Source organism: Eublepharis macularius, chromosome 5 (assembly GCF_028583425.1).
Source record: "Eublepharis macularius isolate TG4126 chromosome 5, MPM_Emac_v1.0, whole genome shotgun sequence".
Classification (NCBI taxonomy): domain Eukaryota; kingdom Metazoa; phylum Chordata; class Lepidosauria; order Squamata; family Eublepharidae; genus Eublepharis; species Eublepharis macularius.
In genome coordinates, this window is record NC_072794.1 from 53,125,509 (window position 1) to 53,153,061 (window position 27,553).

Sequence of the window (27,553 nt, forward strand, 5' to 3'; positions counted from 1 at the left end):
GGCTTACTAATCGAGTAACAGTATAATTTAGTTCCATCCCATTAAGATGTTCAACAGCAAACATTTCTTAAGGCTGAAATGACATAACCAGAAAACAAAACGTAATGCACGAAATATAACCGGAAATTCAATTTCCATCCTGATCAGTCACATGACCTTCACAATCCCTGACTAATTACATATATGAGCAAAGTCACTATCCATTGCTTACACAAACTACAGTCTCTTTTCAGTTTCAAAATAGCATTACAAACTAACGCCATAATAATTTAACAGAAGGCCAGCTTTTTGTTGTTTAAATTGAACTAGACCAACTGCATCATTAGCTGCCTATGAACTCTGATTTTTGTTCTCAGCATAAGAAATGGAAAGCTATCCTTCCCTAGTATTATATATCCAAACAGAAAGCACTGCAGGTCAGTTCTCTGTTATTTTGAAGACGTGTTGACATGAACTTCTTTCCCCCTTATGTTACCCAGGAAGGTACCTCCTTTCTTGAGGAAAATAATACGATACAAAACAAGTGGAATGTCCTTTTTGCTCTTTCCTGCCCTTTAAATTTAAAAATCCTTTGGCTCCACACCCAGCTTTTGTATATCCATGCCAATATACTGTTTTAAAACAAAACACTGCACAGCTGACCCTTTCAAAAATAAAGAAACTGAAGCCTCCAATCAAACAGTAAGAATTGAGTTACAATGTGAGGGGAGGACAGTGAAGAGGCAAGGAGGAAGATAAAGTAGGAGCAGGGTATTTGTCTCCTTTCATTGATGTATACTTCTTTGATCATGACCATGCTACACCGACATAAAAAAATGGGTAAAAGTGATTGCACCATGTTTTATGAGCAGTTCTAGTATTTACATAAATGACTCAAAATTGCAGTTAACGTAGAGCAGAACCACAAGTGACAAAAGGCACAGATTGGACACTTGTCTGCTTCCCTCAAGTTTTGATGGGAAATGTAGGCGTCCTGGTCTTGCAGCTTCGCTCTCTGACTGCTGTCCAATCGCCTTTTCAACTGTCACTTGTACAACATTCCGCCAAGCTGCCTACATTTCCCATCAAAACTTGAGGGAAGCTGACAAGTGTCCAATCTGTGCCTTTTGTCACTTGTGGTTCTGCTCATAGACTGGTGATGGTGGAAAGTGCTTTCAAGTCTTATCTGACTTATAGTGACCTCAGCTGCGGTTTTCAAGGCAAGAGACTAACAAAGGCGGTTTGCCATTGCCTGACTCTGGAACCCTGTCTTCTCTGGAGGTCTCCCATCCAATTACTGTCCCTGCCAACCCTGCTTAGCGGCTGAGATCTGACAAGATCAGGCTTGCCTGGGCTACCCAAATCAGGACACCACGGATTAAGTCAATACAGATAGATTGGAGAACCAAGAATGCCAATGCTGCATGGCTTGTGAGAACAGGGTGAGCGATCATTGCATGGACGCGGCAAGTTCAATGCCAAATGAAATCTGCTGGAGATTGAAAGCGGGACCACAAGTGACGCCTGACACAGGTTGGACACTTGTCAGCTTCCCTCAAGTTTTGATGGGAAATGTAGGCAGCTTGGCGGAATGTTGGACAAGTGACAGTTGAAAAGTCCATTGGACAGCAGTCAGAGAGCCAAGCTGCACAACCAGGATGCCTACATTTCCCATCAAAACTTGAGGGAAGCTGACTAGTGTCTAACCTGTGTCAGGCGTCACTTGTGGTCCCGCTCTGAGAAAAAGTCACTGACACAGACTGAAGTAGACCTGCAAGCCTTTTTCCATTATGTTATGACTCTATGCATTGTTATGGAAATGAAGTACACATGGACAGGCCTTAATATTCAGAGCACCCCCCCCCCCTTGGATGTCAGATCCAAACACAAGCACTTACAGGGAAATGTTTATTAAGGGATCACTATCTGGTGTATACAGGGTCCCAATCTGGGCAGTGCTTCATACACGAGTATAGAAGGATTAACATGAAAACCAAGAGGAAAATAATGCAGATTCAAATCTTTTTTGGAAAAATAACAGCAAGTAGAACTAGCAAGAGGCATATTAAGAACAGAACACGTGCACTTGTACATGTGCACACACACACACACACACACACACACACACACAAACCTATTACCCAAGACCAACGTTCTAGAAGGAGACTGCTAAGGGGATAAAAAGAGAGAATAAAAATAATGTGTGCCTTATCCCAGAGAGAGTATTAGTCGGTGTGAGTCCACAAAAAAGTAGATGAATGACACACAGCAGCTCTATGCATTGAGTGATCCCAGTCAGTGACTGGAGTGCAGAATGAAACAAAAGACAGCGGCACAGAGACTGAGGCCTCCTCAAAGCCTCCAAGAAAGGTCCTGTGCAGTCACAGGAGCAGTAGGAGGGGTTATTCTGAGAGCAAAGTACTGGGGCATCCAGGCCTCTTTGTATGTACTGATGAGCATCTGCTATTAGGATATTTTGCTCTTTCTGGACTGGGATTGAACTGTGGACAAAAGTTTAAATTTTATTGGGTACTTTGGGTCTGTTAGGTGGGGAAAATACCAGTAGGATAATAATAAGTCCAGTTAGGTCAACAAAGAGGCACAGCCCTTCTCTACATTTAAATACAGATCATGATGACTAAAACCACCAATAATGTCTCCATCCTATAGCTTGGCTAAAACAAGACTGAAAGGAGTCAAGCAGATGAGTCATCCAGGAAGACCTGGAGTTGTTCTGCAACTTCTCTATCACCTTATTCACATAATAATTGGTCACATCATCCATCCACTAACTTAAAAAAAACATTTGCTAGAAAACAATGACCACCTGTTTTTGTGACCAAGAAATGGGGTCTTGAGTCAGTAATCAATAAATCATTCATGTAATCCACAAGATTTCAATAACCAGGATGGACCAGGATCCAGAGTACAAGTGGTGGCCTTAACAGATCCCAAGATCCTGTCAGGATTGCCTCTTCCCTCATGTCTTGCAAATCACACTTCACACTAGTCCAACACTTCATATACCATGACACTTCTCTCTCTCAGGCTGTGGTTGTCCCACAGACAGTCAACCCAATTTAACCAGTTTCTGACCAACAATAAAGTCTATCTAATACAGGCATAAATTTAGGAACCAGATTTTGCAATGAACCATAGGTCAACTCTATTCCTATTGCCATTCAGACTCTACTGTTATAGAACCTTAGTATCAGTTGTATGCCTTGGGCTCATCTTCCAATATGATATATGTTATCATGTGTCAACAACACCCTGCTGCTCTCTACATGGGGCAAACAAGTGAGTTTCTACACAAAAGAGTAAAAAGTAAACAGACACCATCTGAACACTGAAATGTTTTCTCATTGGTTTCTGAATATTTCCATTTTTAATCTCACAGGACACCACTTTCCAGTAAAAGAAAGGGGAGACTGCAGCATGCAAATGTTGCAATAGAATCATCAAGAACTTGGATACCATCTCTCAAAGACTCAACCTGGAATTTCTCAATTATTACAGGTGTTAGCTAGTGATAACACAATTTCCCTAGCATTGCAAAACTGGTTTTGCTATTGTGAATGATCGTAAGACTTTTCTTGGTTCCATTTGAATGTTATACACTTATGTCTCACCCTGTATGTCCTGCATTTCATGGCTTCTGACCCTGGAATTTACAACTGTTTAACAATGCAGCATATATGTAAGCCTAGTAAGGACCCACTGCATACATCTGACAAAACTGGGCTCTAGTCAACAACACCTTGTTATTCTGTTGCAGCAAAACATAAACAGGAATGTTGTAGCAATTTTATATTATTTTTCTAATGTTCAGGACTGGAAATATTTGGTTACCTTACACAATCATATAAGATCAGCCCTTGTTGTTCAAATTTTGCAGGTAAGAATATTAAGAAAGTGACTATTCCAAGGCCCCCCGACAGCTACATGGTAGAATTTGCACTTGTTCCCAAGTCTCCCTAGTATGAAATAGTGTATCCATTGTTCCGTGCTTGCTGTAATACATACATAAAATGAACAGGGCAAAGTGCTACTTGATGGCATTAGAGTTACAACATGTTACAATTACCTTAGGAATGCTACTGAAAATGGTCATGTTTATAACATACAGTACTAATTACTATGCTTACCACAACCACCACCACCTTACAAGTCTCCATACCACTACCATAGGTCACAAAGTACATTGAACATAGATAAGGGCTGTGAAGCTCAGTGGTAGAGAGTCTGCTTGGCATTCAGGTCTCAGGTCCAATCCCCAGAATCTCGAGTTCAAAAGAATTGAGTCGTAGGGGAAGCAAAAGACCTGAAACCTGGAGGGCCACTGCCAGTCTGAAGATTGCCAGGCCCCTTTACCCTCCCACCGAGAGGGCAGGTACCTGATACTCATCTTCTATGTGTCCCTCGCACACTCATAAAGCATGCATGTGTTCCCGTGCCTGTGTGATGATGTCACTTAAAGTGACATCACTTCCGGGCAATGTCATCATGCGAGTACAGGAGTGCATGTACATGCATCACAGCAGGCCAATTTGGACCTCAAATGGGGCCAATTCAGCCCATTTGGGGCCCAAACTGTCCCACTGCAAAGCACAGGAGTGTTCTCGGGGTGGCACAATGACATCACTCCCAAGAAGTGACATCGTCGCACTACCCTGAGAGTGCACCCAGGAGGCCTGTTCCTCCACCTTTTCCCCCTGCTGGCCAGATGAGTGGTGGCAGGGGACAGAGGGTGGAAGCAGGGGATCCGCAGCTACCACCAGGTGACTGATAACCCTAGATTACCATGAGGGTTGTGTAGCACAGGTTTAATTGAGATCTGGTTATTTCTGATAACATAAATATTTATATTATAGATATCTGTGTCAACTATACCAATATGGAACTGGATTCAGTTTTATTCAGGAAACCCAAATATATTCGGCCATTATTCCCTATGTGGGAAATTATCTGAGGGGCGGGAGGAGCTTTTTTCAAGCAAACTGCACCAAAATAAAGGGAGCCTAGTCCTGACTGTCGACTAAAGATCACCCAAGTTTCTGTCAGGGTTGAAATGTATGTATGTAACTGAAGAGACTCCATTTTAATTCTTTCAGTATTCTAAGTGCTTTGTTCCCAGGTGCCAAGATGTTCCCAGCAGCTATCTCACGGAAGAGGATTGTTTTGGCTATCGCTTCTCCAGCCTTGGGAAACTTTCGCTTTCTCAGCTTCAAAGGGATTGTTTTGAGAACTATGGGGGGAGGTTGGGTCTGCTGGGTTCTGATACTTTGTAACTCATGCTTTGCCTGTCATTCGTAACAATACACATGTACCAGCCTGGATATTGTATCTACGCCCGTGGACTATAATGAATTCTTTCTTCAGTAAACTTTTGAAAACAACGGGCTTTTGTCTGATTGCAGAAGGTAGTCTGGAGTAAGGACATTATCTAGCCACAGTTCTGACATTTTCAAGAAGATTCGACCTAGGGGTCCAATTCTAAGGGTCCCTGAACAAGCTGCCCCCACCACAGCCTCCACTGTTTTCTATGGAGGAAGATACCAAGATGGCGTTGAGGCAAAACACACTCAGGGGCAAGGCAGCACTAGCCAAAGGCCCAATCCCAATGCAAGCTAAACAAGGAAAGCCCAACAGAACTGACATCAAACCAGAGAATCCCAGCAGAACCAAAGTGAAACCACCAAAGTGAAACCCTGTTGCAAGCCCACTCACAGAAGCCAGGCAGAACCCAGGCCAATTACACCACAGAAAAGGACTGTGCCATCACATCATTTAATTGCACAGTAGCAGAACCACCACCCTACACAAGCACTCAGCCGTGGCAATGGCAAGCAAATACAGTCTTTTGTAATGTTATTTTAGCTAGAGCAAGCAACAAGCTACTAGTACTCAGAAAGAGCACAACAAACCAACAATAGAGCCCCAAAACTCCACCAACCACAGTGATAAAGCAACTCCCCACCCCAGAAAAGCAGCAAACAAGCAACCACCTTTAAACCAGATACAATGCTTCCCAAAGAACAGTAAAAATCTTAAAAATTAACATCACACAAAAGAACAGTCAGACAGCAAACTTTAAAACAGCTAACAACAAGCCAAAGCACCCCCATGACAAAAGTAATTGTCTATCAGAATTAAACTTTAGTTATCAAAAAGGTTGCCCTTCACCCCTCTTAGTCTACCCCTCCCCAGCCCCACGTAAGGCCAACCCCCTCCTCCCAAAAAACAGAGGAAAATGAGTCTAAGGGCCAAGCTACACATGACGAATGACACTTGAACGGCAAGTGGATTGAGTGGAGGGCAAGTGAACAGGGAGAAATACACTTGCTGTTCAAGTGTCATTTGTCATGTGTAGCTTGGCCCTAAGACTCTCAAACCAGGTGGTGGCTTCAGCAGGGAGGCCCTTCCTTCCCTCCCTCAGTCAGGTCTTTCTCCAGGTATACAACAGTAATCCAGGCAGACAGTGGTTAATCCAAAAGCCAGAGAGCAACCAGGATGGCAGGCCAAGCTCAGCAGGCACTCACAGCACAGTCTCTCTACTCTCTGGAAATCCCCCACAAAATGGAGACTATTTTGAGTAAGACCTGCTTCTTATATTCTTGCCGAATTTGAAAAAGGCTCTCTTCCATCAAAGAATCCTTGACTGGCCATACAACTTTAACTCCAGCACTCACTCACTTACTTCCCCCCCCTCCCCATTCCCTGTGGGAAAAAGCCTGGGAAAGCCAAAAACCAGCTTGGAAGCAGCCAGCTGCTTTAAAGTGGCTGGAGATGAGTTTGCCAGAGATCCCGCATACATTCGGGATATTCAGCATTCAGGATCCCAGAATATATATGGGATTCTCTAATTTAATTTGGTATAACTAAGATAATGCCAAATCAGCATGTAGCTATATATTCAATACAGTAAATCACACACCCCTAAGTTGCCACAACAACATTGAGACATTATCTTCTTTTACTACTAATCACAATTGTATACAACCATCCCACCAAGGAGCTTACCTGGGCCCCTGCAAGTGATGTTTATAAAATAAAGAAGGCAACCAAGTTTGAAATCTTTGGAACTCTTCCAATAAACATCTGGAGTTGGCAGCCAAGCAACGTCTCTTGCCATAGGAAGCAGGACACAATCAACTTCATCAGGAATCTAGTGCTTATTGAAGTGTACATTTTTTTTAAAAAAGGTTGCTACAAACAGACCCAATACTGCCAGCCAGGAAAGATTGCCTTACAATGAATAAGAAGACTCCCACAGGGTCATCTTGGATCAAGGACTTAATGAAAATGTGTCACTGTGGAGGACAGCAAACTATCTATGACAGGAGAAAAATTGCCAAAAAGTTAAAGCAATCTGGAGGATCTTTTCCAAACTACCTTGGGAATGACATGTTATCCATATATCTGGTCCAAACCAGAGGCAGGGGCATAAATAAAAAGAAATCAAAGATGCAGCAACAGATACAACCTGGCAGTGTAACAAACTGACATATCATATTTTAAAAGCAAACAAATGAAGTCATACACAAAAGGACATGCATACTAAATTGCAAAACAAAGAAGTTAAGACCTGTGAGATGCAACTTGCTGCTTCAGAAAACCTGAAGAACAAGAATGGTAATTTTTTTTTTAAAAAAAAACAGTGTTAAAGAAGTCTGCTCAACTAGTCCATTATCTGTGGTTATGATGTCAAAGCAGGCTGAAAGGTAGCTTAGTTTTAATCATTTAAACCTTTCCATTCATTTCCAGAGAACAAAAAACGACTGGATTTATGCGAAAAAAGAAGCACAGAAACATCACATTAGGTATTCACTAGACTATCTAGATGAACAGGAAGAGGGGGGAAAAAACCATGAAGAACAGTAGCTAATGGAACACTTTCTATGGAAATTGTACATTTCTTCTCATTTGTATTCATTTTTTTAAAAGAAGGAAAATCTTAAAACCAAAAATGGCACTCCATTATTTTAAGCTGGCAATGAGAATGCAAAAGTTTAAGGTAGAGCCAACACCAATTGAGAGGCAAAAAAATAAAGCAATACTGTTTGGGAATTAGTACCACAGAATGTTGAGAGGAAGCTGCTTTATGAATGGAATTTTAACATTATTTTCCTCCCAAGGAAAGTTTAAGAATATGGCAAAGGGATTATTCCTTAAAATAGCAATATTCTATCAAATATAGAGGTAAACAATTGTAAATCCAGACTTTGTTTTCTGGTCCATGGTTTAATAGGTCACCAGACCAAGCCATAAAAAATTTCACCATTTTAGTCACTACTACAGGGACATAATGAAATTTAATTGGTTGTTACCAGCTCAGAGATACTCACACTTTGTCATACCAAATATTCACAAATCAATCACAGAATCTGAGCCTGACAAGGCATAAAACTAGGGGGGGAACCTGCATCAACCATCAGGGCTCACCTTGCACGAGATACAGCAGTTGCAACACACTTGAAAGCTATGGTGGACAACTCCTAAAAAAATAATGAATGCTTGAATGAGAAAAGTAGGGAGGAAATTGCTCCTCCACTGAGAGAGCTATTAGTCAATTCCAGCCATTTAACTAGCTATAGTGAATTGACAGGATATCTTGGGAAAGGACCAGGCAGATCCACATCTTGCTTTCTGATGCTCAAACACAAGGGTAAGAGGTGGAGGCTGAGTGGCGATCAGGATTACTTTGGAGGTGGTGAACCAGAGCAACTTGTAACAACTGTTTACATTTCTGTAGGGAAACTGCTCAGGACCAAACATCACAACATAGTGTCGTATATGTCTGTCTACATATGTCCCATGAATATCCTCTGTACTCTGTATTGTGTACTGATCCTCTGAGAGTATGTAAGTTGCATATTGGGGGCCTGTTTAGCTGGGAGTTGCTTATCTTACAGGTGCCTGCTGAGATGTCTACTTTTGTTTTCACAGCCGCTTGAGAATGTGTCCTTGAGTGTCAGCTTCTGCCTGGGAACTGAAAATAACTTCATCTCTCCAACTGTTCTTCTCTTCTCCTGTCTCAAACAACCTCCCCCTGCCCCCCTCTGGCTCCTTCACGCCAGAATCCTAACCGTCCATATCCTAAAGGCGGGAACTTTCCCTATAATCAACCCCTCCAACCTTACACACGTCACTTCTACCAATACTGTGTATGCTGATACTGATGGATCTCTAATAAAATTACTTTAACTCATACACTGGGGTGTGTGCAGTGGAGTACTATGGGGATCTAACTGCCAGAACCTGACACATAGGGAGTTTCTGAGCTCTGACAATCACTTTTGCCTCACTCCCACAACTCCCTAATGAGAGTGAAATGATGGCATTTTGTTCATGATTTCCCACCCCAATTAACTGGCAGCCACATGCAGGATCAGGAAAGGTATTTTCCCCCCAACTGCATCCCTCCAACCTGTACAAGATACCCAGGAGATGTAGACTGATGATGCCCATGTGTCCCCATTAATATGTACTTTGGGAACTTGTCTCAAAGGACCATTAAGCATCTCAGAGTTTTTTTATGCATTGAAGCATTCCCCACTGAACTCAGTGTTGAAGGAAACACATGTCTCTTAGGACGGAGGACAACTGTGCTAATTGATGTTATGCTGTCAGGGCTGGATAAGGCCAGCTAAGTAAATTGATGGTGGTTTAGTAAGAGAGAATTGTTCCACTGTTGCTTTGCTTTCTCTTTCTGTTCTCTGACTAGATCAAGACTACTTTTTGAAATGTTTGAATACTAGGACTGCAAACTTATGCACATTTAAAAATTTCTCACGGAAATAAATGAGACTCACTTTCAAAGAAACATTCTTAGAACCAAACCCAATGCTGCATATGTTATTTGCAGAATTTGATCCAGGGAAGAAGAGAATTTAAAATTCTGTTTATGTAGGTAGGAGTAGGAGCTAAATTGTCCACCCACTCATGCTTTTCTGCTACTTCAGTTCAATGACTGAAAGTAAATCCTGATGGGGAGAAAATACTTTTAAAAACTGTTTTTGATGGGAAAGTGTTGGCTGTGAGGGGGGGGCTGTTCAGCATGGGAATCCACGTGGTTTGGGTGCTGCCACCAATTTGTTACAGGCTGTAGGAATAAAATAAAACTATTGTAAACCCTATTGGGTTTGGTGGGATTGAAGAACACTGGAGCTCTTGCTGTCACTGGATTTTGCCAGTTGTCATAACATGTTTTACAGAGTCAGCAATCAAAACCTATGCTGAAGTTGTAAGTTCTTAAAATGTCATCTCTTTCTGAAAGGAAATGTATGTCTTCTTCAGAATGCGTTAACAGTGCGATCCCGTGCAGAGATATTGCAGTCTCAGCCTACTGAAATCACCTGCATAGGATAACACTGTTAGCATATCAGCAAATTACATGAAGTATATTCCTATTCAGAGGTATAAGCCCATTCTTTTAAACAGGCTTTGACTGAAGTCACTCTGAGTAGGGCTGCATTTTATGTATAGCACTGAACTTTCAGCTTTGGACACTGGAATAATTGTCCAGTTCCCTGGATTTATTTAGTTACCAAAATTATATCCTGCCTTTCTGTCTTCATCAGGACAGGGCAGGCAGGCAGGATCAGAGAGAACACTAGGCAAGAAAAGTACCTGCTGATGGATGGCGGCACCAGAAGGGGATAGGCAAGTCTTTCTGTGGAGTCAGTTCCAGAGTTTCAGTGCTACGGCTTATCAGGACCTCTCCCAGGTTGCCACTCACCTAATCTCAGAAGGTGGAGGTACCCAAAGCAGAGCCTTGGAAGAAGACTCAAGCAGTTCATAAGTCCTTCATAAAGCGGTATGGGGCTTTAAAGGTCAATTCCAGCACCTTGAATTGTGCCCAGAAACAGACTGGTAGCCAGTGTAGACGGTCCCTACAACCTACTCTAGTCACTGTATTGTCCTGACCCCCAGCCTGTTTCACTCCCTTTCTCAAAGAGGCATTAACTACCTTTTGAACCTAGTAAGCCAGCACACACATACCCACAGCTTTAAGTAGCCAGGAACAGCAGGAGTCATACAAGCAGGTGGTAGGCTTCAAATCTGTACAAACTCTCTCCACATCCTCAAAAGAATAAACTGAAAAGTATTCCAAACAGCTGGACAAGCCAGCACCATATGACCCTCTAGTGATGCAGAGTCCAAGTTAGTATGGCTAAGAGAGACTTTATCTGCAAAGTGCTGAACAAAACAGTGTGACCTACACAATGTACTGGACCAGTTATTACCTGAGACAGGACCAGAGAGGCTACTCCCAATAAGATGACCTTAGCATGAATGAAGTCCCCCAAGACACCCAGCCTAGGCATCTTCAGCACCCCATCTCTCAGCTCAGGCAGGAAGACTATTACACAGCAGGGCGAGTGCTACCCCAAGAGAATCCCATTCCTGTCTCTCAATCTGAGCATTTGATACACAGACTCAAAACTGGAAGTGTCCTGGACGGGGCACCATGCTAGGGGGACAGAGTCCCCTACTATAGCTACATCACCTTCCTGGCTGCCACACATTGATATATTACCAAGTACCCAAGGGGACACAGTTGGGAGAGGTTAATCCCTCCCCCTACCAAGTCTCAGTGATACATGCCCTCTTTTGGATGGCTGCTGTTTTTCCTGTGACTGACTTGGCATTAAAGTTAAATTCATTAGAAACAGACAATCATTTACAAAAGAAATCTACAATGGAATGTTATCACCCAAGAGCAAAGGATTCAGCCCACTAATTATTTATATTTTACAAACCCAATTTAAATAAACAGGAGTTATAACTGGGGTGTGTGTTAATTTGGATAATCCCAAAAGGATATTCCTTTTAGTTTGTTGTAGTCAACACAGAAGGGCCTTTTAAAACTAACAGATTTATTATAACAAAATCTTTTATACTTGGGAGTTTACAAATTACTGGATCTTAATTTATGGAAATGAATATAGACATTAAGTATCAAATGGTGGATTTTTAAAAAAAATAACTGAACTTTGGAAGCATTCTGAACAATACTATCTCTGTCTTTAAAAGGCCCTTAACAGCTACCAAAGGATAATTTATAGCCATAAGAGAAACACAACAACTGACTGGAAATGAAATGTTAATCTACCCATCTCACCACAGATCCTTTAACAAAGCAACCAGACATCTACACCCAACTATTTTAAAGTAATGGTTCTCCTTTAGTATTTTTTTAAGCAATAAAGTCAAAACTATGTGTCAAAAATAGAAAAATGCTGCAAGATTGTTAAGATGAAAAAAAAATATCACAGCACTCTAATCATATCACCGGCTGTGAGCTTAATGAACTACATTTAAGACGGCCAGTATTCCTAGAGGCTAGGAGGAAGGGGGGAATCACTGCTCATCTTCATGTGCTAATTAATTTAGATGTATGCTTATTTACGACTGTCCGTTGCCTAGAACTGAAGCTGTCCTTGAAGACTGTTCACCAAGCACAGACATGACACGGCTGCCTCAGAGGAAGTGCCTTATGCCCAAAATCTGCAATGACTCATTATAGACTTCAGAATTTGACCTATAAAGCTCTACATGGCTTAACTGAACACACCCAGATGACTAATCTATCTCTAATGCCCCGTTCATTTGGCTGAAAAATTATCTTGAATATTCCAACCATGTGGCACTTCATTACAGCAAACCTAAAGTCCACAAAAGAAAGTAGCTAAACCAAATCAACTCACACATACAGTCTCTTAACAATGAACAGCCTAGAACAGTGATCCCCAACTTGGTACCTGAGAGCAAATAGCCAGTCCCAGCTTTCTTCCACCTCAGTGAAACAGGAGATGCTTTGAAAGAATTCTGGAGGCATCAACTTTATGCCTACACAGAGCAACTATTCAGTAACAGCTGCTTCCATCATAGCACGAAGCTTGGCTTACAACCTCCCAACATTTTGTAACTGTCCCCATACCCCATGACACCATTTTCTGATTGTTTAGGGGGACACCCATTCTCTGGTCTCATCATTCCAAAATGCCATGAACTCAACAAGATTACAGACATCTGACTTAAAAGAAAAACACCCAGTTTCCTCAAGTTTAGCCAAGTTCCCCACATGGTCACCTTGCAAACGTCATGTGCAAAATCCTCTCAATGTTCTCCTGTAGTTATGGAATTTAGCACTCTCCCAACTAATCAAAACCCAATATTTTCCTGAGGATTCGGTTTCGTTTTCTCCGCCATGTCGGACGCTCCTCTTCGCTGGCTCGAGAGGAAGCGGCCGAGCACCCTGTCCGGGCGGCTGATCTGCGAAGATTAGCCCCCAAAACTCCCAGTGAGGGAGGCTGGGTCCGGGACGCTGCGGGAAGAGCCCCCCGGAATCAATGCGGGGGGTTAATTGCCCGTTTGTCCCTACGGAGGCCGGCGGACGGGCGCGGCGCCTCGAGTGCTGCCGGGCCATGAGAAACGGCAAAGAGCAGAACTAGGCGAGAGCCTACAAGTAAGCGAATTCCTTCTGTTATTACAAGCGTACGTGAAGGAGAGGTGAGATCTGAAGCTAAGAAGGCTCACTCTTCCCCTTTGCTGAGTCTCAAAATTTGGTTGGCGCCCCCCCCCCCAAAATGGCAACAAAAAAACAAAGTCCTGCCCTTGGCAAGTCAGTTTCGGCTGCCTTAAAGGGAGAATCGCTGGAGGAAATAGTACGGAGGGCGGTTGGTGAAGCTATAAAACCCTTTGTTGACAAGCTGAATGAAACAGATCAAAGGGTGGGCTTAATTGAGAGCGAAGTGAAAACCATCAAGGAAGCAGCGGGGGGGGGGGCAGAGAAGTCTGCTCAGGAAAGTGCGTCACTCGTGAAGGCTACGAATAAAGAGCTTAAACTGGTGGAGAATCAGTTGATCGGGCTACAAGTGGAACGAACACAGACAATTTTGCGCCTCCAGAATGTGAAAGAGGAGGAAAACGAGGATTTACGGGGTCTTGTCTCAGAACTATTGGCGACACCCGCGAGGGCAACTAAAGAAGAAGTAAAAAGCGCCATTTTGGAAGCCCGTCGGGCTACTTCAAAATATGCAATGAAGCGTCAGTTGCCGCGCGAGATCATCATCGATTTTTCATCTAAGAGGATCTGGGACACTATCCTATACAATTCATACAATGCGGATTTGGACTTCTTGGGCAACAAAATTAAGATATTGAAAGACGTCCCATTTCTAGTCCGGAAAAGACGTTTTAAGTATAAAAAGTTCGCAGCTCTTCTGAGAGAACGTGGAATAAAGTACAAATGGTTATTCCCGGAAGGAATCTGGTTCACCCATAAAGATCAGGCCTTTAAGATATTATCAGAAGATCAACTAAGGGATTTTGAGGACAGGAACCCAGAATTCCAGTGCACCAAGCAAGACGAAAAGGAGAAGTCTGAGGGGGAGGGGGAGGAAACGAGCACTGCGGCTGCAGTTGCTCAGAGAGAACTGCGTCCGGGACCCAGGAGGGGAAGAAAAATTTAACTTGAAATTAAATTGTAATTTGCATTTAGTAAGGTCAACCACTCCATCAATATAATATAAAGCTTTAACTTTTGAATAATGGCAGTATGAAGGGAAAACAGAAATGTAGTGTTTAGTGTTTAGTGTTTGTAGGGTACCTTCCCCTTTTTTCCACCCCTCCCTCCCTCTCTCTTTTTTTTCTCCTCTTTCCTATCCCTTGTGTTATTGTAGTCTTTTGTAGGGTATGTATGTATGTAGTAGTTGTATGTTAGATATTGAAAAATAAAAAATATTACTAAAAAAAAAAACCCAATATTTTCCTGAAGCATTCTCTCTGGTACTATCAGGGTTACAATATACAGTACATAAATAGTAGAGATTAAATGTGATTTTCTTCAGGATATGAGTTTGAAAAAAATGTTTTTATGTTTAGGAAATAATAACAACATTCAATTTATATACTGTCCTTCAGGACAACTTAACGCCCACTCAGAGCGGTTTACAAGGTATGTCATTATTATCCCCAAAAACAATCACCCTGTGAGGTGGGTGGGGCTGAGAGTGCTCTGGAAGAGTTGTGACTGACCCAAGGTTACCCAGCTGGCTTCAAGCAGGAGTGAGGAATCAAACCTGGTTCTCCAGATTAGAGTCCTGTTGCTCTTAACCACTACACCAAAGCTCCCTCTATTCTGGCTTTTTGCAAACTATGCAAAACTGAATTATTCAAAAGGGTTTTTTACTCCAATAGGAGGGCCGTACTGTAAGAAAGCGGCCTCAAAGAGATCCATCCGTAAAAGGACAAGAAGGGACCATTGACTTTACTCTTATCACTGCATGTATGATAGACCACAGGCTATACTACTATTGTTATAAGTATGATCCTACTGGGTAGTTCTCATGTTGTTTAATATGTCAGTAGTAGAACTGTTTATGTTGTTTTAGTATTTCTTTAGTTCTCTGTTGGATTTCTGCTGGTTTTTAAGTCTTTGCAAACGTTCATGTTTATACCCATTACATGTTTATTGAAATGTCTCTGAAATTGACTGTACTGACTCCCACAGTGTAATTCGTCTGGAGTCTCAGGGAGAAAGGATTATAAATAACACAGATAAATAAAATAAATTTTTAAGTGTTTTTATGTTTTCGTGCCTTGCTTATGTGCAACACAAGACTATTTGATTGGCCACTTCTGAAAACATAGCGCTAGTCTATGTAGATCCAGTAAGGCTTGCATTAGGCAGCCTATCACAAACCTTAGAGTAGGGTGGGACAGCTAGTCCAGTTGAATGGCCAGGTTTGGAACCGCACACATTAAGTCAACAATTTATAATCTAGCAACTGTAACCCAAACTAATGTGTTTAATGGACAATGCCTTCTGGGTGCTCACCCTCAAGCTCCCCATCTGAAGCAAAAGCAGCCTTATGGAAATGAGTGGGGGAAACTATCAGGAGAACACACAAGTTTAAGCACTGAAGGGAAAGCGTTGCGTCTCCTGGGCTGTAGCTGGAACCATAAAAGCAGCTACTAACAGCAGAAATGGAACTATGAAGAAGTCACTTTGAAGACTGAAGAAAAAGAACTCCCCATCCTTGATGTCTCAGGGCCATTTCACATAGTGCTTGCCACAGCTATAATGGCAGTTCTCACACTAAAGTGAGAAGGAAAACAGACTCAATGAGCTACTGATACATGGTACAGTGCCACAGCAGGTAAGAGCTCTTCAGTGTACATCTCCATGCTTTTAAGAGTATGTGGCTGTCCCTCCCATACACATTTACCAAAACAATGCAAAACAACTATTGCACAAGGACAGCCAGATTCTCATGTAAACAAAACAGAAAGAGCAAATTTGGTTGCAAAACAGATTCATGTTAACAATGCACTGCCACTGCAGGAGTTCAAAACTAAATTGAGACCACGAGGTTCTCATCTTTAGAGTGGTTTCAGTGGTTATCCAAATTATTAGAGGACAATTAAAAAAGAGCCTGTTCTAAGATATTCTGAAATTAAACTTTTATACAACAACCAGATCTTCTCCTTTTGTTTTGTAAATCTTGTCCTAAACAACAAGCTTCACTAATGCAGGATGAACGGCATGCAGGAAAATTTTAGTGACCTGTTCTCAAATGAAGCATTCCCAAATTGTCCTTCGCTGCATCCACTCAGAATCAGCAAGAGCCTGGCTGGCTCCTTGGATTGCACATGAGAAACAAATACACAGTCTTGCTGATGTGTGTGTGTACACAGATGAACACCAAATGTCTCTACTGGCAAAAAGATGGAATGCACAATGAGTCCTGGACAGAGGGAAAACTAACCAAGAAATAACAGAGTTCCTTACAGCCAATCCCATTCACCACCCAAATCCAGTTTCTTCTACATTATTCACAACCAATGAGTAGGTTGTCAGATCCAATGAAGTAAATGCTGAGTTGCAGTTTCTGAGAGTAACTTGAAAATAGGGAGAATGCACTGTTCCATATGACTGACCACATGAAGTTTTTAAGGGGCAAAATACTTCCATTAGGTAGGGTGAGAAGCTAAATTGGCTTCAACAGACATTGGAACTCTAATTGGGGACAGCAAATTATCAATTTAGGGGGGTTATACATTTTTAATTGGGAAGGTGGAGACATCGTTTGGATTTTCAGCCTCAGGCACTAAAAATGTCTTGGGCCATCTGTGTTTGTAACCAGTCAGATTTTACAAGAACCGAAGCCACAACGTGTTGTGCTAAAGGCCATCCTGTGCATCCACGGGTGGACACGGATCCTTAGGCCAAACGGATCCTCAGGCCAAACTACCAGACCCGGCTCCCAGGGGCTGTGGAAAGGGCCTTCCTTTTACAGTAAACAGAGGCTGGTGGAAATGGATCGGGGGCGGAGCCTCAGAGCGCTCGTTGCCGGCGACTGCTAAACGAAGCCTGCCTTCTTTTTAAAGTCATTCGATCAGGTGGGAGACCTGCCCTAAAATCAGCTTCACGAGGTTGGCTGGTAAGGAGGAGAAAGCAGCACTCTGCACAGCCTCCGAGGGACTCAATAGTTCACATGTGCGCCATCAACCCTGCGCCCAGCAACCTGGTCGCCAAACGCTGCCCGACCCTTTCCTGCAGCAGCGGCCGATTCCTGGGTCAAAGTTTGTCTTCCCGGCTTCGCGTAGCGTTTCCACACGCCTGCCCCTTTCCCCTCGGCCCTTGGGGGAGAAGCGGGTACCTCAATATCCACGGGATCCCGGCTAAGGAAACAGTGGTCCATAGCGCCAGCCACGTCCGTCCTGCTTCTAGACCCCGCTGCTCGTAAGACTGCCGAAGGGGAGGCGGTGGGAGGTGGAAGAAGAAAGCCTGGCAACTAAAGCAGCAACGCCCCCATGGGCGGACACGAGCAGGCGCTGCGCTTTCTCGCTCCCGCCGCTGGCTGCTTGCCCTCTGGGCTCAGGCGGAGTTTCCTGCTGCGGCTTTGGCGACTGCGGGATGAATCCAGCGCAGCCCCCGAGCCTAGTTGGAATGCCGGCGACAACTCAATCTCCCGAAGTATAGTAATGAAGGTGAACGTGCGTGCATCGGGAGGAAAAAAATGTGCAGAATCCTTTGCGCTAGGTTGCCACCGCATTTTTTAAAATATATATGAGTGCCCCCGTGCCTTTAAACTGGTACCAAACAAGCAAATCTTCTGCTGCTGAAGTTTATTAGTGCATGCAAAAGCATGGAGGAGGGGATACTTACCACTCCCACCTTGCATTTCTGCTTATTTTACAGCTGTTCAAACCCTGCCAGACAAAACAGATGGCAACTTTACTGGCTGCTAAGGCATCACAGCCAGCCCCTATACAGGTGAAACTGGAGAAAGGAGATTCTAATTCCAAGATCTGCCTTCTAAAGCAAGATATGAGGGCAAGCTGAACTACTTTTAGTTTGAAAATCCTGAGTTGCTAACTTTGCAACTGGCTCCAGGGGCTGTAATCACCATGGGAAATTCAGTTGGCAATGCACTTCCTATTACTGCATCAATGTGTCAGAGAAAAGATTCACCTGTGGAATTTTGCTTGTCATACAGACCCCTGGCAGGAAAAAAATGGTTGGCTGCACTTAAATAGAGCCCACTCTGGTGCTACCAAAAAGAAAAAGATGGAGGAGGTGGTGGAGGAAAACTATTATTTGTGTCTCCCCTTTTCTTTCAGGAGTTCAAGAAAGCACACAAGAGAGTTAGCCAATGTTATCCTTACAACAACTCAGTAGATTAGACTGAGATCCGCTTGCTGCTCAAAACAGTTTGCATATTCCCTAAACAGAGGGAAGCAATAGCGTGCCTGGTGGTATCCACGTGCACCCCATATCCTCACAGCCAGTCATCTGCATGGAGTACATGTATATACACTGAGCCAGGCTCCTGATTTTTTTTGTTGTTAAATCAACAATATGTGTACAATATTTTATTTACTTCATTTATAACATGCCTTTCTCCCTCGTGGGTATGCAAAACAGCTTACATAGTTCTCCTGTCCTCCATTTTATTCTCACAACAACCTTTTAAGGTAAGTTAGGTTGAGAATGTGTGACTAGCTTAAGGTCACCCAACAAGCTTCCATGACAGAGTGGGGATTCAAACCTGGCTCTCCTAGATCCTAGACTAAAACCATAACCTCTGTTCCACATTGGCTCTCCATCTATGATTCATTTTAACTTATGAAAATAAAATAAATCTATTTTTATGGAAGTAAAAAATTTTGGATATCAAAAAGCCCTTTGTAAGTAAGAGCATTTCAAATATCTCTTAAATATGTATTGTTGTATTAGAATATAATGTGTAGCATTACATGTTAATATATACACCCACACTGAAGACTTCAACTGCGTTTTCAGAAATGTTTGTCAAACACATACTTGTGTTTAACAAAAAAGAACCAGATGCACCTTCCAAATGTAACACTCATCTATGCAGCTTAGACAGATACTTGGATAATTGCTTGCAAGCACTATTTTTTTTTGCAAGCACGTTACATTAGACCTCCTTTATCCACTTGCTATGGTTGACCATTCTCATTCACTGAGATAGGAGATACAGTGTGCATTTATCTAATTGTCCCCAAATATTACTGTCTTGGTAGGTAAACTTAAACCTCAGCAACATAAGAAGAGCCCAGATGTCCACTGTTTCCCACAGTGGCCAATAAGATGCCTCCAGGAAGCCCAGGAACAGTTCACGAAGGTCAAGGCCATCCTTGGATGTTTCCACCCTTCTAATGCCTGTTAATCAGTGGCATGTTGCTTCTGAATTTGAAGGCTCTGCTTACTTATCATGGCTAATTAGCCATTGATAGCTCTCTCCTGCATGAATTTCTCAAGGTTCCTTTTAAAGTTTGCACATTGGCATAGAGAAGGCAAGATTGCTTACATTCTTGTTTATGGTTACGAGGCCAAGGTTATATATCTACAAGTTCCTTCCCTCTCAGACCCCCACTTTTCCATGTATTAAAAGTTCCAGTTACAAAGAAGTTTCTCTGTTGTTCTGGCATGGTTCCAGCCGGATTCCAAGTTTGGAAAAAAAAACCCGAGAAGCTGAAATACTCTGAGAGCTGGATAAGTGATGCCATCATTTTCAACACATGATCCATAAAGAATCACATTCACAACAGCAAGCAGTGCTCTGGGTACAGTTTTAATTTGACAACTGTCTCAAATTACCCATTAAAAGTTCTGGTACACTTAGCCATTTCCTGTCCAATAATTTTTGCAGCTGAAATGAGAGCCAGAAAATTTTCATTGTAATCTTCGCTGTAAGCTTACCTCATGAACATTTTGTCATAGCTCAGTAGGCATTCCCTGAAAGTTTCAGCATCATCTGTAGAAAGTACTTCGCACCAAATGTACAGAACTCGTGCAACATGAAGATACGTATGTTGTGTGGGACTTCAGTCTTGTTCCAAATGAATTAGATTATCTACATCTGGTACATTTTAGTCTTGAGTCCACACTTTTGAATACCGGGCAGGTTTCATCAGTTCTTTTAATAACACCTTCCATATGATTTTTTGCCAACTACCTCATCAAACAACTGAACTGTGCTGGTATATCTCACTAAGCCGCTTGCCCTGGATTTGTTCATCCAGTGCTGTTATCCTGTCATAATTTATCTTTGAAGAGTTTGCCATTTTGTTCTTCAGTTGCACAGGACCAGACCTCCTTGTTTATCTCAAAAATTGCAATATGATACAATGGCTTGCAAAATGAACCCAAGCAGGGTTCACTTTGCAAGCCATTTGATCATTAACTTTCTCTTCTGCTCATTTTCTTTTGCTTGCTCTTTCTGGCTTAGAAGACTTGTACTGTAATGCATATTTTTGTATCACTTAGCTCTCCTTTGAAGATTTTTTTCCATTCCACTGTGGCCTTTTTAAAAGTTCTCCAGATCAATGTCTGTAGGTAGTGCATCAATATTTTTGAATTTTCTCTTCGCAGTTAACTCAATTCCAAGATATTTAATTTAGGGTTGGACAAATGACAGTTGAAAAGTCCATTGGACAGCAGTCAGAGAGCTAAGCTGCAAGACTAGGATGCCTACATTTCCCATCAAAACTTGAGGGAAGCTGACAAGTGTCCAACCTGTGCCTTTTGTCACTTGTAGTTCCACTCTCGGATGCCATGAGTGTGTGCTGCTTAACGTTTTCCTGAGAGAGTACAGTTAGAGACTCAGCCTGGGCCATAACATTTGCCAAGCCAATGCTTTCCTCCTGAAAATGGTTTCTCATTGGACCTCTTTGATCATCAGCAATATGGCTTGGATCCCTGGATGTAAAGCATGGGTAAGGGTAAGGAACTTAGGAGGGGGTTTCACTTGAGATTGGGCATAGCTTTGTAAAGTGGGGTTCTTGGCTTCTAGAACAGGTGATTCTCATTGTAAAATGTTTGTGTTATCATGACACAACCAAAGAAAGGCTTTGACTTGTGGAGACTACAGTTGCATTTTCCCAGGGTGGGACTCTTAACATTTATCTCATGAATTTCAGTACACTGGGTTCCCCCCCCCCATTGAGCTACGGAACAGCTCAAAGTGCTGCTTGCTGTAAACTTGTTTGCAGCTTCTGTTCTTCTTTGCGTGTGTGTGCACCTCCATCATAGGGACAGCAATTCAAATATGTTGTCTGTAGTGCTATACAAATAGTCTATACAGAGGCTTGTTTCACAGTAGAAATTAAGCCTTTCTCTTGATCAGCCAGTCAGTTCTGTATAGCATGTATCAGCCAATCCAAAAGGGAGAAAAAGATTGACCATTGTGTTTAGGGCAGGCTTATATGTTATGGCTCCCATTTGGCAGCTGTCTGTTACAGTGTGGTGACCATTTGTGTACTTTAACTCATCAGACATTATTAAGGAACATTCATAACACCAACACAAACAATCTTTTTAAAAAGATTATGGTAACATGGTGAAAACCATCCACTCTGAGCGGAAAGCCTGTGAGGTAGTCAGGAGCAGGGAAAGTAACAGCTAAGCTGCTGGGAGCCCTTGGTTTTCCTAACCCAATAGAGTGTCTACAGTAATTTCCCCATTATTTATTTACAACTTTTATAGCTTGCTTTCCAAAACAATATACCCTCAAGACAGTTTACAAGATAAAATTATACATAAACCTGCCACAATCCCTTATATAATCTTTTCCAGTATCCACCTATCCTCATAATGCTGCTATAATTCAACTGACCAGCTCATGTTAGATTCCCACAGATCAGCATATCAGTTGACCACATTTGTGAGACTCATAATACTCCAGTAGGCCAGCTAGCCACATGAGTGCATCAAAAATACAGTGTTTAGTTTGGTGTACACAGGCAGAATGGGAAAATGTTTTTGTCAGAATGAAATAACACTTGTTTCTGGATTTCTTTTTAGTTTAGTCACCCTATTCCAATACTTTTCTAACTAGTAATGTAGAACACTTGTTCTGATTGTACTATACACATTATTAATCTGGCAGGCACTAGAACACAATACTATAAGAGCTAGGCATGGATCCTTGAGGATTTATGACTAGCCATCTCCCCATACACCCATCCCTCCAAATTGAAATATGTGGGCATATTCACATAATCTAATTTTACCACAGAAATCATAAATGTGGCACATCTGAGTGTCAAAGCAGTGATCCAAGATATATTAATGCTATTTCATATTTCTTTTCAACTTGAGAAACTAGTCACCTGATAGTACTCATTACAGAAACTATTTCTTGACAAGGGAGATTCATTATTGTAGTCTCTCACCCTGTTCACAAGTTACAGTGAATGTGTGTACATCTGTCTGTGTGTACACTTTACAAATGAAATCAAGAACCACTACCTGGATAATTGTGGGGTCTGTTTCACATGTTCAGCTGTACATGCACTGAATGTAACATGCAAATTATTCAATACCGGTATAAAGAAAAATCAGGTATACCCTGTACACATTGAATGTGCTCCTAGTGTAACAGGGTTCTGCTGTGTAGCTTGCTGGGTAGATCTTTGGCCAATCACATTCTTTGACTTTTAACTATCTCAAATAGTTTATGTGAAGATAAAATGGAGGAGGGATAATGATGTATGTCAGCCTAAGCTCCTTGGAGGATGAACAAGATAAACATAAATAAAATTGTGAGAAAACACATGCATTGTCCCCCCTTCTTCTCAGAGGAAGAATCTCATTATTATATTTTATATATCTCCTTAGACTTTTATATATCTCCTTGAACTTCTAATTCTGCAACCTCTGTAACAGATTTTTATTTTACCTTTAAATTTTTATTTTTTAAAAAATGGGGGCGGGGAAGCATTGGGAAAGACTGCATCGACTGAATTTCTGCCTGCCATGCATCCATTAAAGGCATAGACATTTTGCCAAGAAGAGAAAAAGTGGCTCTCCTCAATCCATTATGCGCTGCTATTCAAAGCACAATGTTGTGGGTGGATTTTAAATGTAATCATGACTTCCTCCCTCACTGGAGCAGCATGAAGAAGAAGAAAGAACCCCTTATTATTACTACAGCAGTCTGGCGTTCTTGCTTTACAATCCCTCACCTAAGTGAATCATAGTAAGCAACCACTTTCTGAAACTGATAAGTGTCCAAATGCATTTTAAAGTTATAATGAACAAGTGTTTAGCGAGTCTACTAATTTATTCTAGCCATCTGGGGCAGCATCGACAATGGCTTTTCTTGTAAAACGCTTTCTAATGTTTCAATGCAGTAAAGACCATAAATGTGCTTATCTTATTTTTAAGAAGAAGGAATAGAGGGAGCAAAAGAGACTACATATTTTCATACTAAAAGCATCATTTAATAATAATTATCAGAATTGTTTTGCTAAAATAACTGGAATATAGTTTCCAGTTTAAGACTGTAATAATCTGTACTTTAGTCTTTACCTAGACTTTGGAATGTAACTTTTGAGCTCTGAAAAGTAATAGAATAGAAAAGTAGGTACTTGTTTTTATAATTTTTAACTCAATTGTCATTTATTGGCTGGGTAAGAATTTATTGTCATTTATTGGCTGGGTAAGAATTTATTGTCATTTATTGGCTGGGTAAGAATTCTGGATTCAGGGTGTGATCAAAGTATCATTGATCAAAGATGGAGGACGCTGTCATGTTCAAGCCCCATGTTGATCAGTGCTTGTTGCTGGGATATCCTATGCCAGATGGTTTTGGGTGGGGGGAGCCATGTTGGTCTGCAGTAGAATAGCAGGATCCGAGTCCAGTAGCACCTTAGAGCCCAACAAAATTTTCAGGGAGTAAACTTTCAAGAGTCAGAGCTCCCTTCTTCAGTCTAGGTGTCTAGGGAGTTCTGACTCTCAAAAGCATACATCCTGACATTGCTGGTCTCCAGGGTACCACTGGACTCGAATCCTGCTGTGCTGGATGGAAATGGTAGAATATGTACAGTTGCTAGTTAAAACAATCAGTCAATACTACATGGAGTGCTGAACAGTCTAGTAAGAAGCTTATTTTATCTGGAAAGGACTTTAAAACCAGAAATATCAGGTGCTTAAAAGCACGTTTGGATGAGCAGAACAAATAAGTCTGAATTCATTGTGGTTGGACTGCTTTGTGGATTGGATTTATTACATGGACAGGCACACCCTCTGTCTTCTCAGCTGGGAGCTTAAGAAGAGAAGGAGAGGTCTAGGGTGTCAGCTGGATCTTCCAATTTAAGCTTCTCCCCAGAGAAATCTGAACCCTAGCTTCAAAGACACAATCCGACTTCAAATTTTCTTATTCAAAGTGGCCTTTGTAGAAATAGTCATTCTCAGTTGGGATCTTAGTCGACCTTGGGGAATATAAGAGTCCCTGAAGCTGATTGCTGTTAATATGTATCTGAACAGGCTCCTCGGTTTCACAGTCATGATCTGACGTGTCCAATGCTAACAGTAACCATAACATGCTTCTCAAATAAAGATGTAAAAATATACTAGGGAAAAGTACAGACAGGCCACAGCCCTGCACACCTTCAAACGCTTAACTCCCATTGCAGTAATTGGAACCAACGTTCTCGTAGCAGCATGCAAAATTATGATTGCAGAGACTGAGATGATTTCAGCTCATCCTATTACGTTTTATGGACAGGATTTTCCCCCCTTTCAATTCAAACTGAAGTCAAAATTTAGAAAGACAAACTGCTACCTCAAGAGTTCTTGTATAACAAGCCTGCTATCCCTTTTTCTGTCCTAAGCATTGGTTTGATGTGCACTTCTCCCTGGAATATAATACATCTGTTTGCAATGACCTTCTGCCAGGAATGGGAATGGTTTCTCGATTTTAGGTGATGCAATTTATAAGTGATATTAATCTTTTACTTGTGTCAAATCATATGGAATGAAATTGGAATGAATTGAATGGAATTCAATAGTACAACAAGTCAGGTCATGCATCTGGGACTAATAAACACTTGTGTTATCAGGTGGAAATGGCAGAACAGAAAGATATCTGGTTCTTGGTTAGACAGACGACTGTATGCCTCCAGTGTGATCCTGCTGCAAAGAGAGCAATTTGTGAAAAAGGGCATTTCTAGCAGGAATAGGAAAAGTGAATACTCTCACAAATAGCTCCGGGGTACATTAGTTGGAATGGAGCCCCACTAATCTCACCTATATACAAGGATGTTAATGTGCACAATGAAGTAGCTAAAATTATTGCAGGAACTGTGAACTTACTCAATGAGTAACTACTTCAGGCACAATCCAGAAGCTCCTACACTGCTAGACATGCAGAAACATACAAGACCACAGCATGACAGCCAAAGGAACTCTCCCATTGGGGTGTCTAAGGACCAAAGTCCTCTTCATGCTTGGTTGTTTTGTCTTCCAGAAGAATTAGTAAGTGGATCACATGGAAGAATCTGGTCTGCCACAGCATCATTAAAAAAATATATCAGAAGCCAGGAAGCAGGACTGAGAGCTGGGAAAAAAACAGTATTCATTTTTCATTCATTACTGTATTCATTCATTCATATGTTCATTCAAATTTTGCCACTGTTTTCATTGGGAAACCACGGGGAGGAAGATTACAGATCGGTTTAGATCCATCCAACTGTATGGATCCAAAGATATCCTCTCAGCCAAATTTTAGAAGATTGATTCCCAATTTTACAGATAATTGAAGGCAAAATACCTTTATATCTGTAATAGTATAATCAATTCATACCTCATTGAATACAGAGGTTGGTCCTCAAGGGTAGCTAACAGGAATGAGTTGAATTGAAGGAATTCCCATATGTACAGTGTCTGATTTGGACTGAGACCATGATGTGTGTGGAGAACGGGGTCAGCAAGCATTCCCTTTCTGTGCCATTTTCCCTGAAACAGTCCAGGGAGCACTATTTGGTCCACATGTTTCCTGGGTTTCCCCATGGACCAGTCGCTCATGGCATTCCCCAAAGGGCCAAATAATACCCATAAGGAAGTTTCAGGTCAGAGTCTCTTTTGATCAGTCTTTGAGCTGATTTTTCCAAAAAGAATGCAGACGTTTATAAGCCTACAACTGAGGCTGCTTCATAAATGCTAGTCACTCTACACTATTTGTTTTGTATAGAAAAAGATGTGCATCAACACACTACACAGTAATGTATGATGCATCTGTATGAGTAAACATGAAGTGAACTGGTCCTATGTGGTAGTTCAGATGTTATTTTTTTACATAAAAACATTAAGAAAGTGTTCTATGTAGAATGGTCTACAAAGCAGCAGCTGATAGTATTTTCAGGTAGCAGAATGGAATGTACTGCTTCAGACTGTAGGGGGAGAGAGTCACATGTTTAATGGTTCCTTGATGTAAACATGCCACAAATAAAAAAATTAGCACATCAGATAAAGGGTTTTATCTGATTAGCTAGTTTTCCACATACAGGGAGTCATTAATGTAGAGGCACTTCAAAAAATAAATCTCTCACCTGCAGTCTGAAGTGGGACAGTACATCTAGCATCTCAGCCCTCTGCCTGTTTATTCCCTTCTCATCAGTACCGTGTATAGATTCTAGTTTCTCTACTATGAAAAAGAGAGTTTAAAAATGCCTACCTCTTTATATTTGCCTTTACAAAGTCTATTGAGTTACTAATGCAGCAAAACACCAATCACAATTTTCAGCTTGAAAGAGAAAATTCTGATAAAAGTATAAAGGTAAAATTATAATAAAGCCCTAGGATGCAAAGGACTTCAACTACCTTAACAACAGGTTTTCAAGTGTGCCTTATCAATAGCAAAGACCAGCAATTAAATGCTGCCTCCTAATGCAGATTAACAGTTCCCACTGATATATTAGCAGAGGTCAAGGCTGCATACTCTGAACCTTGGGATTTTATCTAAATGTTTTATTACTTCAGAAATAGAAGCAAGAGTCTTTCCCTTCTGGTTAGCAGGAAGTGGGTGATTTTAAAAAAAAGAGTGGCTGGCATTCCAGTGGGAAAGTTAGATGCTTTGCATGGTTCAGCGACATTATCATCATCAACATAAACAACAGTGTATGTTGCTTAAAGGCACTTTAGTAATAAATCAACTTAATAAATTAATCAGCATTTAATTATTATTCAAATGTATCTTTTAAAAAGTTAAACTGTACAAAAAGAGTATAGGTGGATTCATATGGCATAGAA

At 41.5% G+C, this 27,553-nt stretch overlaps 1 protein-coding gene across 1 annotated transcript in view; it reads right to left on the reverse strand.

Moving 5' to 3' along the window:
- The window catches only part of DPYD (dihydropyrimidine dehydrogenase), a 765,031-nt gene extending 747,277 nt beyond the window's left edge, over positions 1-17,754 (reverse strand). The window contains exon 1 of the mRNA XM_054980010.1: positions 17,652-17,754. Within this exon, the coding sequence (XP_054835985.1) occupies positions 17,652-17,693 (42 nt within the window). The 5' untranslated portion in view covers positions 17,694-17,754. The remainder of the gene's footprint in view (positions 1-17,651) is intronic.
- Positions 17,755-27,553: the final 9,799 nt, after the last annotated feature.